Source organism: Grampus griseus (genome assembly GCF_964374135.1).
Source record: "Grampus griseus genome assembly, chromosome: 9".
In the NCBI taxonomy this organism is placed as follows: domain Eukaryota; kingdom Metazoa; phylum Chordata; class Mammalia; order Artiodactyla; family Delphinidae; genus Grampus; species Grampus griseus.
In genome coordinates, this window is record NC_139003.1 from 18660688 (window position 1) to 18679255 (window position 18568).

At 38.9% G+C, this 18568-nt stretch overlaps 1 protein-coding gene across 1 annotated transcript in view; it reads right to left on the reverse strand.

The window, feature by feature from the left end:
- LRGUK (leucine rich repeats and guanylate kinase domain containing) overlaps positions 1 to 18568 on the reverse strand; it is a gene marked incomplete at both ends in the record, with an annotated part of 117997 nt that overhangs the window by 83553 nt on the left and 15876 nt on the right. The window contains 2 exons of the mRNA XM_082661412.1: positions 8686 to 8767; positions 12408 to 12508. Of these exons, the coding sequence (XP_082517538.1) occupies positions 8686 to 8767; positions 12408 to 12508 (183 nt within the window). The remainder of the gene's footprint in view (positions 1 to 8685; positions 8768 to 12407; positions 12509 to 18568) is intronic.

Sequence of the window (18568 nt, forward strand, 5' to 3'; positions counted from 1 at the left end):
CATCACCAAAACCTGGCAGATTTTGCTTTAAAACATCTCTTCAAATATGTCCTTCCTTGTCATTCACCCCTCTGCCAACTTAATTCAGCTTTAGTACCAATGGATACCTCTAACATCCATTTCTTCCTGCCCTCAAGTCACCTTACACACTGTAGTCAGGTTAATTTTTTTCAAAATATTGACTGGATATCACGCTTCAATTAAAAAATTCTCACAGGACGAATTCCAAATTCTTCACTCTGGCATTTAAGGCCCTTTACTTTAAGCAAAACCTATGTATCGAATTTCATCCCCCATAATAATCCAGTGAGAATGCTCCAATTCTGCCAGGTCAATCTTCTCAATACTTCTGGAATATACCCCTTGACTTTCCTAATTTTTTTAAATACTGCTTTCCTACTTATTTCTAAACCCTACCCATTCTTCAGGACTTAATTTGAAATTCCACTTTTTAAAGTTTTTTCTCTTTTTTAACATTTGCATTAAACCAACATCTTAAGTATTTCTTTTTGACAACCTCATTTCCCTACTTCTATTAGTTTTTAATTACATAAGTAAATACAGGTGACAGACTGGGCGAATATATTCACAACATATAGAGTATACAAAGAATTACTATCTAGAAAACATGAAGAATGACAATAACCCAATAGAAAATGGGGCAAGAATATATCCAGGAAATTCCCAGAAGAGCAAATCCAAGTGGCTAACATAATAAACATATGAAAAGACACTCTGCTTCACCTGTAGTCGGGAGAAAGCAAATTAAGATGCTATCCTTTGCCTATCAGTTTGGCAAACATTTTAAAGCTTTTGAAGAACAGATTCTTTCATACTACTGGGTGAGAGGGTTCATTATGGTATAGCCTCTCTGGAGGCAATTTGGCAGTGACTATTATAGTTGTAAATATCAGAGCAATTCCAATTCTTGGTATCCACTCGAGACAAACTCTTTCTTCCTCAAAGCCTTTTCTGGTCAACTTCTAACACCCCACCTATGGAGATTAATCACACAATCAACAAACTTTTTAAGAGAAAGGAAGGGATTGTAAGTATCACAGAAATGTACATTTTGCCTCATAACTATTTGTAGTTATCCTAACTCTGCTACTTACTAGTTACGTGATGTAATTTCTCTCTGCTCAGATTTTTCATCTGTAAAATGGATACAACATCAGGCTGCCGTGAAGGCCAAAAGTTAGATCATGAGAAAAAATTTAGAAAATGTATGTGAGTGAGTTGTACAAGTACCTCACAATTATAAGGCATTGTTATCGTTACTAAATTACAAGCACATGAGGCCAAGGAATCACATCCTCTGCCTCTTGGCCAGCAGCACAAAGAGGAGGATCAGGCCAGGACTGATTCTGAAAGAACAAAGACAGAGACACAGTTTAATTAAGAAACTAAAAGCAATGATGAGAAAATATTGCCAAATGAACCAGAAATTCCTCGATTTTCCTCGCTGGTTCCAGATTCAATCCTGGAACCAATTGAATTCAATCCAATTCAATCCTGGAACCAATTGAATTCAATCCAATTCAAGCCGAAGCATAGTTCGGCTTGTTGTCAACACACATTTCAAAACCACTTTCATAAAGCTTCCTGCCAGACGAGCTCTACAAATAGACACTTATGCTCACAAACACGATTCTTCTTTCTGCTTCCATTTTCTTTGGGCTATTTAAACAATCACTCTATAGATGAAATAAAATATCCTCAGTGTAGCAATCTTTGGTAAGAAAAATTAAGCACGGAAAACTTCAAATGGCCATGTCTTAATCTAGCAGAGGAAGCAACAGTCTTTAAGTCCTATTTCAGGAGCACTAGTGTCTTGGTAGCTCAGCTTCAACAGAAACGAAGATACTCTGAATTATGACAGAGAGTAAAACAAATGCTTGTGGGTGGCTGAGTCAGGAAGCACTCCCATGGGAAGCAGGCAAGGATTAGAAAACTAGAAAACAGGAAGCTGGACACTGTTAAGAGATAATGGGAACTGAAAAGGAAAGCCTGTATACAGTAATTTTCCAAGACATTAGAGGCCGTTCCCTTGGTGCACCCGGCTTACTCTCTAGCTTTGACTAGTAGGGCAAGTCATGTTTTATGAAATTAGTATTGCAAGGGCCAAGAGGAGGAGGAATACAGATGGCCCCCTGCAATCATGGCCATGGCTTCTTCAGCTGCCACTGCCATCACTCACAGCACTGGGGCAAAGGGTGAGGAGCTGACTGAACATCTCTGCTGAGAAACAGGTTCATTTCACCGAAACCATCTCCTATTTCCCAACTCTTCACTCCTCTTTAAATTTCAAGGAATTTTAGGCACTATAAATTACAGGTGACCCTTAACAAACAGGTCTGAAATGTATGGGTCCACTTATACATGGATTTTTTTTTTTTTTTTTACTAAATACATACTACAGTGGTACACCATCTGTAGAGGTTGGTTGAATCCACTGGTGCACAACCGCGGATACAAAGGGCTTACTGTAAAGTTATGTGTGGCTATTCGATTGCTCTGGGCGGTCCCCTAACCCCCACCATTATTCAAGGGTCAACCGCAATCAAGCTCTTAAGTAAAGAGTACTTTTCACAGTGGCGCAATGGCTTCCCCTGCTAATTACTTCCATGGTCACATCATATGTGACTGCCAGCAATGCCAACAGTCAATATGCAGGACTGGTCCATCCAGAGCTCTAAATTCAGGAATACCTTTATCTCTCCAATCTCCCCTTTTCTTAAGAACCTTCATGAAATGTTACTTGTCCTTCCTCCTAACATTATTCTTTCATGTTCTTTCATAAGTCTTGGGACATTCCGATAAGAAGAAATATAATCAGATAAGCCACTAAACTGTTACAATGAATTAGCTTATTGAGTTAATCCTCTTAGGTATAGTTTAATTTTAAAAGGCTACTATCAGGAGAAAGAGACTCAGAGAACACAAGATCATCATACTGCATTCCAGCTCTAAAATTTTATGATTCTGTGAATAAGTCTTTTACAGTGGAATGTTAGATCCTCGTGGAAACTGAGTGAAGGAATCCAAAGGCACATAAGCATAACTTTACAGCTAGGGAAAAGCCCAACAATATATTTTTACATTTGGGCGATGCTGTCAGCAGTTCACAGTGCTTGACATGAATTATTCACTAGTCAGCATTTGCTCTTATTCATTTGTCTACAACCATAAAATATGGGCCGGGTGTACAGAAAACAGTTACTAAGAAATAAATAGGAAATCCATCACAATTCTCTTAGTGGAAAGAACCACAATGATGACTTTAATCAAAACCAATCCTGAAGGATCTATATCACCTTACCAGTGAAAAATGTTCTTCACTATGGGAGTGAATCTCTTTAAGAAATGAAACATGCATACACTTTAAATGGCTATGTGATAAAAGTAGTAATTATTCAATGAATTGCAACATGAGAAGAACAATGGAATGCAGAAGACTAGTCTCAGCTCAACCACTTACCAAATAATATCGGATGTTTCCCTGAGTCTCAGGCTCCTCTCCCATAAAATAACGGCACTAGATGATCCCTAAAGTCCTGTCTGGATTTAAAAATTCTATAAATCACTTTTTAAAAATTTCATGATTCTATAATCATGGAATAAATTCCAATGATCAATTAATATTTATAGGTAAAGAATAAACTGCATCCTTTCTTAAGACTAAATAAATATACTAATTCTCGGCAAAGTTTATCATCTTTCGATTTGGGGTGATTATCAATTAATCATCAGTTGCCCACTTACAGAAGGAAAAAATACCATAATAAGATTAACTAAAAAAGTTGATATTTTATAGTTAACAATTCATTCTGAGGTATTAACATAATCTACTACAATCACATTGTCAGCACTACTAGCTTGATTAACTGATTTGTTTTTAATTTTAAATAACTGCTTTTAATATTGATAATTATACTTCTCTTTTAATTTTATTTTAAACAAAAGTGCAATTTTTTTCCCTCAAATAGAAAACACAGATGCTCACTAAGGAAATCTTGAATAAATACAAAAAGTTTAAAAAGCCAAATTTCTAAAGCATTTAAAAAAGGACAAATGGAATGGCAGCAGATGAGAAAAGCATGACATTCAAGATATAACAGACAGGACTGATTAGCTTAGAGCTGTGGATCTCAAAGTGTGGTCCTCAGACCAGACAGGACTGATTAGCTTAGAGCTGTGGATCTCAAAGTGTGGTCCTCAGACCAGACAGGACTGATTAGCTTAGAGTTGTGGATCTCAAAGTGTGGTCCTCAGACCAGCAATGCCAGCATCATTCCGGAACTTGTTAGATATTCAAGTTCTCAGGTACCACCCCAGACCTACTTAACCAAAAGCTCTGGGGTGGGGACCAGAATTCCAGGGAATTCTGATAGAGCTGGACTTTGACATTTGGTAACTAACTGTTTTCAAGGAAATTAATTTCTAAGTTTCAAATTAAAAAAAAATTTAATGAAGACAGGCACATCATTGGCCATACATGGCCTGCTTTTATTAACTTTTAAAAATTTGATGAGTATTCTTGAAACCACCACCATTCCCAGCCCAAGAAGTAGAACATTAGCAGTAAGTTACATCTACCTCTGCACACCTCTCCTGTCACGTCTTGACGGCTCCCTCTTAGAGATAACCCCTAGGCTGAATTGCCTATTTCTTCTTCCCTTTCCCCTTTGGTTTTATACCTAAATTATATTTGGTTTGGAATTCCCTGGTGGCACAGCGGTGAAGGATCCGCCTGCCAGTGCAGGGGACACAGGTTCGATCCCTGGTCTGGGAAGATCCCACATACCGCGGAGCAACCAAGCCTGTGCGCCACAACTACTGAGCCTGTGCTCTAGAGCCCGCGAGCCACAACTACTGAGCCCACGCACCGCAACTACTGAAGCCGGCATGCCTAGAGCCCGTGCTCCACAACAAAAGAAGCCACCGCAATGAGAAGCCCGCGCACCGCAAGGAAGAGTAGCCCCCGCTCACCGCAACTAGAGAAAGCCCGCGTGCAGCAACGAAGACCTAACGCGGGCAAAAATTTTTTTAAAAAAATTTCTAATTAAAATTTTTTTTTAATTTAAAAAAATTTTTAAAAATTATATTTTGTTTTATTAACAGTCAACTTTACTGGTGCATGGAGATATATACAGTTTATTCATTTTCACAACTATATGATAATGCTATTGTATCAGTATACCATAATTTATTTATGCTCTCTTATCAAGGAATATTTGGGCTATTTCAATTTTTTGCTATTACAAGCCTCCAGGTACACGTATGCTAAACTTCCTATATATAGGAATGAAAGTGCTAGATCATAGAAAACGTGGATGTTCAACTTTACAAGATTGCACAAAATTGTTTTCCAAAGTGGTTGAACAAATTTCACACCCATAAGGAAGAAAAATAGAGATCCTCTTGACCTATGTGTTCTCCAACACATGGTATTTTTAGATTTCTTACATTCTGTCAACTGAATGGATATAGTCATGTTTGTTAGCCTTTCTGATTCATTTTCTATAAAATTATATTTACACATCTTCTCCCATCTTCATATCCAGGAACATACTATATTTCCCTTTAGTCAGGTCTTTAATATCCTTCAATAAAGTTTTATTATGTTCCCCCGACAGGTCTTATTCATCTTTAATAAGATACATATTCTTGTAAATGGCGTTTCAAGGATGTGTTTTCTAGTTGCTTGTTTGTGGTGTAGAGTAATGCAATCGATTTCTGTTTATTGAAGTCATATCCAACTACCTTGTGGAACTCTCAAAACTCTATTATTTCTAGTAGTTTATTGCAAGTTCTTTTTTATATTCTGTAGACAATCATATCATTTGCAAAAAATGACTTTTTCTCCTTATCCATCTTCATACTTTGCTTTCATTTCTTTATCTTATGCTGCTGAGTAAGACCTCTTAAACAATGACGGTTAGAAGTGGCAAAGGCGGTTATCTTCTCTTGTATCCTTGATTTTAAAGAGTGCTTAGAACATGTCCCCAGTTAGGGTAAAGTTTGTTTCAAATATTTTTGTTGACATTCTTATCAAGTTGAGGAAACTCCCTATTACTAGTTTACTAAAAGTTTTTTATTGTGAATGAAGAATGGATTCTATTAAATTTTCTGTATCTATTGAGCTTCTATATCTATTTATCATATGATTTACTTCCCTTAATCTGTTCATGTCGTTAATGACATTTTAAAATTTTCTAATGTTAAACTACCCTTACATTCATGAGATAAACCTAACTTGGTCATGGTATATTATCTTTTTCATATACTGTCAGAATCGGTTTGCTAATATTTTGTTTAGGATTTTTACATCTATATCACAAGTGAAATAAGCCTGTCATTTTCTTTTCTCTTACTGTTCCTTGTCTGGTTTGGGTAACAAAGTAACCTCATTAAAATAAATTGTGAATATGCCTTCTATTTTAAATCTTTGAAAGAATTTGTTCATTTTTGAAAGGTTTGTTCTTGAAAGTTGGGATTTTTTGTATGCAGATTTTTAATTTAATTGATTTTAATTTGTAATGAACTAGTTTTATAGGTATAGGACTACTCAGGGTTTCTATCTCCAAGTCAGTGCTTTGGTGTATAACATTTTTCTAGGGATTTATCTATTTCATCTAAGTTTTTAAATGTTCTGGCATTAAAAAGTTGTTTAGAAATTCTTTTTTATCTCAAAGCTTTTAAGTCTTTTCAAAACTCTAATTACATAATTATACACAATATGATATGCCTGAACAGAACAAAAGGAAGAGGCATAGTTAGTACTGTTTAAAAATTAGCCTACTCTCTTTTCAAAATTGTAAGCTATCTAAGAGGTAGTTTATGAAGGGGAGCTAGTTCTGGGTGTCTGTCTTTGCATTTTTAACAACAAAGATGAGGAATTGTGCCACGGTATTTACATTCTAATTATGTGTCTATGCTCTGAATTCCAATCAGTTCTGATGTAATAAAGCTTTTTACACTTTGGAGATAAGACTCCATTGTTACATCTAAAGTCAAGTTTAAAAAACCCTGATTCTTTCCTCTGTTGACATTTACAAAGTCACAACAGTTTAGCTTTTTACATGGAAAGATAAATTTATGTAGAAATTAAGACTTTCATGATCGAAGTGTTTTAAAATGTATCCTCCATTTTCAGTCCAAAATACTGTGAAGTTTTCTCTGGCAATTCCATGCTTGCACATAGAATATTTTCTGGGAGACAGAACTCCAGACTTTCGTGCCACCATTCTCACTCAGGGTACACTGAAGAATAGAAGGAGCTCTGGATGCTCAATCCCTTTTGTCTGGTTGGAGTTCAGGGGGGCAGCTGACGGCTAGACCAGGGCTCCTCAAGCTTTAATATGAACTCACATCACCTGGGGGTCTTGTTAAAAATGCAGATTCTGATTTCAGAGGTCTGGGGTAGCATCCAAGAGTCTGCATTTCTAAGACGTTCCAGGCAATGCTCACACTGTTGGTGGTCCCTGAGGAGCATTCTTCTAGATGGCCTGAGATGAGTAGATCTCTGAGCCAGACAGCTTCTGGGCCGTCAGACTCTATCTCTTTCCAAATGAAATATATATACAGTCAAGCATAAAGTGCAGGTTCTATGGACGGGTGCCGCTAACGTGTACTACTTTTAGTTTGTCATCAAAACATTTCATTTTGATCATTTTCTCATTCGGCTACGTTCAGGAAAACTTGCTCGTTTCAAGAGCACCCTCTAAATGTCCACTAATTGCTCATTTTCACACAAATTCTAAAGAGAGTGATGTGATGTTTTAAGCTTTCCATCATATACAAATAAAGCGTTTTTCCTACAAAATATGTCTTTAAGAAACCGTACCTTCTGTTCTCCCCACATCTCAGCCTCATTACTAGTGTGTACTAGCTGCTGCCACATCCCTGGAATGAGGTATCCAAGGGCAATCAATTCGTTCTCCACTCTGCCCTGAAAAATCCTCAGGGGGGTAGAAAGATACTGAGAAAGAGAAGGCGCTGCTCCCTTATCACCCAGAGAACACTGGTCTCTAGGGTAAGGAAGAGATTCAAGCTCATTAAACTCACAGATCCCCAGTCAACCCCTTAGGGTCCAGAAGCTGGAGTGTGTCTATGTTAAGGTAGGTGCTCTGTTTGCACAGGAGCCTGGCTCATGCAACAGATATGTTCTGGAAGTTGGCTGCGAATCAAAAATTGTTGGTTTTACTTTTTTAAAATTTTTATGAAAGCGTCATTTGAGATACACTAGAGAGGACTGCTAGTTCAAGGGAGCTTAGTGTGAATTCTTTTGTAAAATAAATAATCACTAATTTTGGCCGTATCTGGATTTTCAGACACTGAATTTACATAAAATAGGGTCCCAGTTTAAGTAAATTTGAAGAAGGGAGTCAGGTAAAACAGAACTTCTTATCTGGTTCTAGAATTAAAAATAAGCCTATGTTTATCAGAAGAATGACCGTCTTCTTAGCTTTTCAGGTGTAAGATGTTCTTGGCAAGCTCTGATTTGCACTCTTACTCCTTGGTCAGTAAAATAACCTCATTCTCTGAATATCAATTCTTAACCGTTTAAATGAGTCACACACCTCTAGTAAATTGCCTATCCCGCACTATTTCAGGTCATCCAGTACACATGTATAATGGGCCTCTTAATCAAACTTTCCCCTTTAATCATTCAAAGGATACTGTCCAAAATTAGTTTCGTGAGAGACTCATATGCCGACAAATCACACATTTCTGAAATCTGGTTGTAGGAAAAATCCACCTTCTGATAAGAGAAAGAGAGCAGGATGTTATACTTTCTCATTCATCTTAACCACACAATTACCTGCACAACAAGAATGTATTTTCTGATGAGGGGTTACAATTCATAGTTGAAAATACACTCAGGCTAACATACTTCCTTTGTGTTTAATCGTTTCCTAGCTGGGACCCTCGTCTGCCCACTTTGAGGGGTACTAAGGGGGAGACCCTTCCCCGTGGCTGGCGTGGGCAGCCGCGCAACAGAAACGCTTTCTGTTTCTTCAGTCACTCTCCCCATTTTCAGCACTTATTTTAAACTTTCTTGATCTTCCTTCAGAGCTTACCTCAGTTTCACCCTTACTAACCACCATGTCTTCGTTTGCGCTGACGCCCAATAGCCTGTGTTCATTTAGTTTATATGCACATCTTGCTTCTGGCTTCTTTGCCTTCTCTGTTTCTGGCTCAATTTACTCTCCTGTGTCACCCCCTAAAGGCCAGAAGTCTTTCTTTTTCATCCCTCAGGCCATACCTCGTCCACTCAGCACCCTTTCTCAAACTTGACTATCTTAGGAAAGCATTTTCAACAATATTGGTTGTTCCTACTCAAAAATATGAGAAAGAAAAACATTAAATAACTTTAATTATTCACCTACTGGCAAAAGATAAAAATATATATATATTTTTAAACACTGCTTTAATGTGCTAGGCACATGGTGATCATTTTCTGGAAAACTATCAAGCAATTATATAATAAGTACTATTGTTATCTTCTTGTGCCCTTTAAAACAGTAATTTTACCTCCCCCAACCCATGCACTAAGATTATTTTTATCAATGTATTAAATACTAAATACTTTAAATACTAAAAACTTTAAATACTGGACACTAAAAAAAACTTCTTTGAAAACAGCTCAAGTGGCAAGTGTAGAAAATTGGTTAAGTTGATTACAATACAGCAACAAGACCGCATAGTAAGTAAAATACAAGTATGTGAATCGTGAAGAAATAGAAATGTGCAAACAAATCCGGTTAAAAAAAATCAGAAACAAAATTTTATGCATATACAAATTGCAACTATGTAAAATGCATTCCGTGACTTAATTAAAAAATCAGTTTGGCATGAAAAAATGAAATTTCTCATTCGCGTTTTTCTTCTATATAATAATGATGGGCTAGAAATAAACTTATAATTACCTAGGTTTACTTATAGCTGACATTTTTCCATCAACACCTTTCATTCTTGTGCCACAGCTTGTGTGTGCTCATGATACCTAGCTAACTACACACCTGTTGGGACTACATGCCAATACTGTGCCCTCCATGCACTTATGATACTGGGCTTGTTGAGAGACCTTAAAAGGGTTATGATATTGCCCTGACTCCCACTGGGAGTTCCACTGGAACCCAGAGCTTGTAAGAAGTGCCCATCAATCAAACGAACCTTCTTCACCTACTAAGAGCAAAACCATTCTAGGAAATACAAAAAGGGTACAAGTATAAGCTCCTGCTCTTTGGGACATGTATGCTTTCTTTGGTTGGTGGCACAAGGCACACAGATAATAAATGAAACATAAGCAGAGCTTTCCGAGAGGGTGAGACATTAAACACAAGCGTGATTTACTGGAAAAATGGGCTTTGGGTCTCAGACATGGGGTTCAGTGCTAGCCCTGTGACCTCCCAGCAAAGGTTAAGTAAGTTATTTAACCTTTCTGTGCTTCTGCAAACTCATCTGTAAAATGGGACCATCCCAGCTGCCTCACAGTTCTATTGGGAGGATTTAGTAAGACCCTGCATTGAAAACATTGGAAGGCCTCAATCATTCCCCTCCCAGGTTCACAAAGGGTTCACTTAGGGTTCACATAGGGTTGAAGTACCTTGTCAGGGGCACTCTGGCACTTTGCAAGCACTTTCCTAAAGTTACCAATACATCTGCTCTTAATCCTCTAGGAACTTAAACACTGAGGTATCTGCCATAACGATGGAAACACATCATCATACATTTGTCCAAACCCACAGAACGTACAACACCAAGAGTGAATCCTGATGTAAACTGTGGGCTTCGGGTGATTATGATGTGTCAGTGTAGGTTTGAGTGTAACACATGTCTCACTCTGGTGGGGGATGTTGATGATGGGGAGGCTGTGCATTTGTGGGGGCAGGAGATATATGGGAAATCTCTGCACTGTCTCCTCAATTTTGCTATGAACCTAAAACTGCTCTAAAAAAAAAAGATGGGGTATCTGATTTGTTTTTGTTTACTTGTGCAGTCTTTTGGGGAGGGGGTGAGGCAAGGTTGTGAATGAAAGAAACTCTAGTCAAGTTTTTCCCAAGGAAGGGGGTCACGCTCTTGCCATGGCTGATTTCACTGGGGCTTAGGGCAAAGCAGAAGGGGACAGCAAAGGAGGGAGAATCAAGACAGCTCTGCAAGAACAATTCCTGATGACCTGGAGACCACAAGGCCCCATAATGAGGACAAATAGGCACCTTGTGTGGCTTTTCTGGATAAAGGAATGTCACCACAGCAATAACTGTAATTTCAAAGGGAAAAAACTCACTACTGATAAAAATGTAGCAATGTGAAATAAAAGAAGAAAAATTAAGAAAGGCATCTCACTGACAGTATGGAGGATGTCAGATTCTTAATTTCAAACAGACTTATATTTGTGCAAGCTCCAGCAGAATACGTTGGATCTACATTAATTTGGCTTGTAAACAAAAGAAAACTAATAGGTAATGAAAGGCAATCATTGATGTCCACTCCTTAAAACAACTTTTTAATGAAATATTTGAGTCCAATAGAAAAATACTCGTCCCAAGCTGCGGCAATGATTCCCAAATTTCTCAGCACATTAGAGCCACCTGGGCAGGGTCTTTTAGAAATTCCCACACCCAGGCCTTACCTTGGACCACTTGAACCAGAATATCTGGCAGTGGGATCCAGGCATCAGTAGTCTTTAAAACTCTCCAGGTGATTCCAGTGTGCAGAAAATCGGAGGACCATTAACCTGTGACCTCTCTGCTTACGTGTGGTCCATGGACCAGCAGCAATGGAGCATCAGGAAGGCTGTTAGAAAGCAGGGCCTCAGGCCCATCTCAGACCTACTGGATCAGAACCTCATTTTCACAAGAACGCCACGTGACCTACACACACGTTAGAGTAGGAGCCACCGTGCTCCACAGCAGAGTAAACTGCTCCATCAACCACCATTCACAGAGTTTCCTTCTGCCTCAGAAATGCAAAAGCAAGAGCAGAGAAGCAAGAATGAAGATCTGAAATCTCCGCTTTCTAAACAAAAGTAAAGGCTGGATGAATAAAGAAGGCAAAATTTAAGCCCCCAGGAAATTTTTACAGAATTTTCAGGTAGAAAATTGTTCTGTTATGATAAAAATACACAAACAATAACTAGTATTTAAATGAAGCAGAGAAAAGGGAAAGAAGTTAGTTCATTGGTTTGGACACTAGGTTTTAGCAAAGCTTCCGAAAAAGATAATCTCTTGAAAGACTATCTCCCTTTTCTAAAATAAATGATACACAAATCCTTCTCCTTTTTTATTTCATTTCTCCTCTGTCTTATTCTCTCTGAATTCTCTTTTAGTGCTGTTTTGCTCATTAATGTATTTCACAAACCAGTTAACACATGTAATTAGTGTATTAATAAAATCTACCTTGAGATTTTTGGGTGGCTTGAAATTGAAGAATGTCGTCAGTTTATTCTGAGAAGCATTAAGTTCTAGAAGATAAGGCATACAGCTCACACAAGACAAATCTGGGGGGTAAAATGAACAAAGAATAAGGTAAGTAAATAAAATAAAACTTAGACAAAGTCATTAAAAACAACATACATTATATCAGAACATTTTAAAACTATACCAGTTGGAAGCACATCTTAATTATTCCAGATGAGTGAAATGAATAAAAATTGGAATATGCAAAACACACACACACACAGTGTGGAAAAGGCACCATGAGCCCACAATTTAACCTTCTTCTCCAGGGCCACCCACCTGTCCCATCCCCATCTTCCATCACAACCAGGAAAGAAATGACCAAGGCCTCCTTGTGGCCCAGCTCACTCTCCCCTGAGCTGCTAACAGTCAATGCTTCAAAAATGCCAGCCTTGGGGGAGACCAAGATGGCGGAGGAGTTAGACGCGGAGATCACCTTCCTCCCGACAGATACAACAGAAATACATCTACGTGTGGAACAACTCCTACAGAACACCTACTGAACGCTGGCAGAAGACCTCAGACCTCCCAAAAGGCAAGAAACTCCCCCACGTACCTGGGTAGGGCAAAAGAAAAAAAGAAAAAACAGAGACAAAAGAATAGGCACGGCACCTGCACCAGTGGGAAGGAGCTGTGAAGGAGGAAAAGTTTCCACACACTAGGAAGCCCCTTCGCGGGCGGAGACAGGGGGTGGCGGTGCGGGGGGAGGGAAGCTTCGGGGCCGCGGAGGAGAGCGCAGCAACAGTGGTGCGGAGGGCAAAGCAGAGAGATTGCCGCAGAGGATCAGTGCCGACCGGCACTCACCAGCCCAAGAGGCTTGTCTGCTCACCCGCAGGGGCGGGTGGGGCTGGGAGCTGAGGCTCGGGCTTCGGGCGGATCGCAGGGAGAGGACTGGGGTTGGCTGTGTGAACACAGCCTGAAGGGGCTAGTGCACCACGGCTAAGCCTGGAGGGAGTCCGGGAAAAGGTCTGGAGCTGCTGAAGACGCAAGAGACCATTGTTTCGGGTGTGTGAGGAGAGAGAATTCAGAGCACCACCTAAACGAGCTCCAGAGACGTGCATGAAATGCTACGGCTGCTGCTGCCGCCACCAAGGAGCCTGTGTGCGAGCACAGGTCACTCTCCACACCTCCCCTCCCGGGAGCCTGTGCAGCCCGCCACTGCCAGGGTCCCGTGATCCAGGGACAACTTCCCCGGGAGAACACACGGCGCGCCCCACTCTGCTGCCACAGGCTCGCCCTGCATCCATACTCCTCCCTCCCCCCCGGCCTGAGTGAGCCACAGACCCCGAATCGGCTGCTCCTTTAACACCGCCCTGTCTGAGCGGGAGCAGACGCCCTCACGTGACGTACACGCAGAGGCAGGTCCAAATCCAAAGCTGAACCTCGGGTGCTGTGGAAACAAAGAAGAGAAAGGGAAATCTCTCCCAGCAGCCTCAGGAGCAGCGGATTAAACCTCCACAATCAACTTGATGTGCCCTGCATCTGTGGAATACCTGAATAAACAATGATTCATCCCAAATTGAGGTGGCGGACTTTGGAGGCAATGATATATACTTTTTTTTTCTATTTTCTCTTTTTGTGAGTGTGTATGTGTATGCTTCTTTGTGTGATTTTGTCTGTATAGCTTTGCTTTTAACATTTGTCCTAGGGTTCTGTCTGTCCAGTTTCTGTTTCTTTTCTTTTTTGAGACAGTTTTCAGCACTTGTTATAATTGGTGGATTTGTTTTTTGGTTTGGTTGCTCTCTTTTTTAAATTATTAATAATTATTTTTTATTTTAATAACTTTATTTTATTTTTTTCTTTCCTTTTTTCCTCCCTTTTCTTCTGAGCCGTGTGGCTGACAGGGTCTTGGTGCTCCAGCCGGGTGTCAGGCTTGTGCCACTGAGGTAGGAGAGCCGAGTTCAGGACATTGGTCCACCAGAAACCTTCCGGCTCCACGTAATACCAAATGGCGAAAGTTCTCCCAGAGATATCCATCTCAACACGAAGACCCAGCTCCACTCAACAACCAGCAAGCTACAGTAATGGACACCCTATGCCAAACAACTAGCAAGGCAATAACACAACCCCGCCCATTAGCAGAGAGGATGCCCAAAATCATAATAAGGTCACAGACACCCCAAACACACCACCTGACGTGGTCCTACCCACCAGAAAGACAAGATCCAGCCTCATCCTCCAGAACGCAGGCACCAGTCCCCTCCACCAGGAAGCCTACACAACCCACTGAACCAACCATAGCCACTGGGGGCAGACACCAAAAACAACAGGAACTACGATCATGTAGCCTGTGAAAAAGAGACCCCAAACACAGTAAGTTAAGCAAAATGAGAAGACAGAGAAACACACAGCAGATGAAGGAGCAATGTAAAAACCCATCACCAAACAAATGAAGAGTAAATAGGCAGTCTACCTGAAAAAGAATTCAGAGTAAAGACAGTAAAGATGATCCAAAATCTTGGAAAGAGAATGGAGAAACTACAAGAAACGTTTAACAAGGACCTGGAAGAACTAAAGGGCAAACAAACAATGGTAAACAACACAATGAATGAAATTTAAAATTCTCTAGAAGGAATCAATAGCAGAATAACTGAGGCAGAAGAATGGATAAGTGACCTGGAAGATAAAATAATGGAAATAACTACTGCAGAGCAGATTAAAGAAAAAAGAATGAAAAGAATTGAGGACCGTCCCAGAGACCTCTGGGACAACATTAAATGCACCAATATTCGAATTATAGGGGTCCCAGAGGAAGAAGAGAAAAAGAAAGGGACTGAGAAAATATTTGAAGAGATTATAGTTGCAAACTTCCCTAATATGGAAAAGGAAATAGTTAATGAAGTCCAGGAAGCACAGACAGTCCCATACAGGATAAGTCCACGGAGAAGCACACCAAGACACATATTAATCAAACAATCAAAAAATAAATACAAAGAAAAAATATTAAAAGCAGCAAGGAAAAAGCAACAAATAACATATAAGGGAATCCTCATAAGGTTAACAGCTGATCTTTCAGCATAAAGTCTACAAAACAGAAGGGAGTGGCAGGACATATTTAAAGTGATGAAAGGGGAGAACCTACAACCAAGATTACTCTACCCAGCAAGGATCTCGTTCAGATTCGATGGAGAAATTAAAACCTTTACAGACAAGCAAGAGCTAAGAGAATTCAGCACCACCAAACCAGCTTTACAACAAATGCTAAAGGAACTTCCCTGGGCAGGAAACACAAAAGAAGAAAAAGACCTACAATAACAAACCCAAAACAATGAAGAAAATGGGAATAGGAACATACATATCAATAACTACCTTAAATGTAAATGGATTAAATGCTGCAACCAAAAGACACAGACTGGCTGAATGGATACAAAAACAAGACCCATATATATGCTGTCTACAAGAGACCCACTTCAGACCTACGGACACATACAGACTGAAAGTCAGGGGATGGAAAAAGATATTCCATGCAAATGGAAATCAAAAGAAGGCTGGAGTAGCAATTCTCATATCAGACAAAATAGACTTTAAAATAAAGACTATTACAGACACAGAGAAGGACACTACATAATGATCAAGGGATCAATCCAAGAAGAAGATATAACAATTGTAAATATTTAGGAACCCAACATAGGAGCACCTCAATACATAAAGCAAATGCTAACAGCCATAAAAGGGGAAATCAACAGTAACACAATCATAGTAGGGGACTTTAACACCCCACTTTCACCAATGGACAGATCATCCAAAATGAAAATAAATAAGGAAACACGAGCTTTAAATGACACATTAAACAAGACGGACTAAACTGGTATTTATAGGACATTGCATCCAAAAACAACAGAATACACTTTCTTCTCAAGTGCTCATGGAACACTCTTCAGGATAGATCATATCTTGGGTCACAAATCAAGCCTTGGTAAATTTAAGAAAATGGAAATTGTATCAAGTATCTTTTTTGACCACAACACCATGAGACTAGATATCAATTATAGAAAAAAATCTGTAAAAACTACAAATACATGGAGGCTAAACAATACACTACTTAATAACCAAGAGATCATTGAATAAATCAAAGAGGAAATTAAAAAATACCTAGAAAGAAATGACAATGAAAACATGATGACCCAAAACCTATGGGATGCAGCAAAAGCAGTTCTAGAGGGAACTTTACAGCAATACAGTCCTACCTCAAGAAACAAGAAACATCTTAAATAAACAACCTAACCTTACACCTAAAGCAATTAGAGAAAGAAGAACAAAAACCCCCAAATTTAGCAGAAGGAAAGAAATCATAAAGATCAGATCAGAAATAAATGAAAAAGAAATGAAGGAAACAATAGCAAAGATCAATAAAACTAAAAGCTGGTTCTTTGAGAACATACAATTGATAAACTATTAGCCAGACTCATCAAGAAAAAAAGTGAGAAGACTCAAATCAATAGAATTAGAAATGAAAAAGGAGAAGTAACAACTGACCCTGCAGAAATACAAAGGATCATGAGAGATTACTATAAGCAACTATATGCCAATAAAATGGACAACCTTGAAGAAATGGACACATTCTTAGAAAAGCACAACTTTCTGAGACTGAACCAGGAAGAAATAGAAAATATGAACTGACCAATCACAAACACTGAAATTGAGACTGTGATTAAAAATCTTCCAACAAACAAAAGGCCAGGACCAGATGGCGTCACAGGTGAATTCTATCAAACATTTAGAGAAGAGCTAACATCTATCCTTCTCAAACTCTTCCAAAATACAGCAGAGGGAGTAACACTCCCAAACTCATTCTATGAGGCCACTATCACCCTGGTACCAAAACCAGACAAAGATATCACAAAGAAAGAAAACTACAGGCCAATATCACTGATGAACATAGATGCAAAAATGCTCAACAAAATACTAGCAAACAAAATCCAACAGCACACTAAAAGCATCATACACCATGATCAAGTGGGGTTTATACAAGGAATGCAAGGATTCTTCAATATATGCAAATCAATCAATGTGATACATCATATTAACAAACTGAAGGATAAAAACCATATGATCATCTCAAATAGATGCAGAAAAAGCTTTTGACAAAATTCAACATCCATTTACGATAAAAACCCTGCAGAAAGTAGGCATAGAGGGAACTTACCTCAACATAATAAAGGCCATATAAGACAAACCCACAGCCAACATCATTCTCCATGGTGATAAACTGAAAGCATTTCCACTAGATCAGGAACAAGACAGGTTGCCCACTCTCACCACTATTATTCAACATAGTTTTGGAAGTTTTAGCCACAACAATCAGAGAAGAAAAAGAAATAAAAGGAATCCAAATCGGAAAAGAAGAAGTAAAGCTGTCACTGTTTGCAGATGACATGATACTATACATAGAGAATCCTAAAGACGCTACCAGAAAACTACTAGAGCTAATCAATGAATTTAGTAAAGTAGCAGTATACAAAATTAATGTACAGAAATCTCTTGCATTCTTATACACCAATGATGAAAAATCTGAAAGAGAAATTAAGGAAACACTGCCATTTACCATTGCAACAAAAAGAATAAAATACCTAGGAATAAACCTACCTAAGGCGACAAAAGACCTGTATGCAGAAAACTATAAGACACTGATGAAAGAAATTAAAGATGATACAAACAGATGGAGAGATATACCATGTTCTTGGATTGGAAGAATCAATATTGTGAAAATGACTATACTACCCAAAGCAATCTACAGATTCAGTGCAATCCCTATCAAACTACAAATGTCATTTTTCACAGAACTAGAACAAAAAATTTCACAATTTGTATGGAAACACAAAAGACCCCAAATAGCCAAAGCAATCTTGAGAAAGAATAATGGAGCTGGAGGAATCAGGCTCCCTGACTTCAGATTATACTACAAAGCTACAGTAATCAAGACAGTATGGTACTGGCACAAAAACAGAAAGATAGATCAATGGAACAGGACAGAAAGCCCAGAGATAAACCCACACACATATGGTCACATTATTTTTGATAAAGGAGACAAGAATATACAATGGAGAAAAGACACCCTCTTCATGGTGCTGGGAAACTGGACAGCTACATGTAAAAGAATG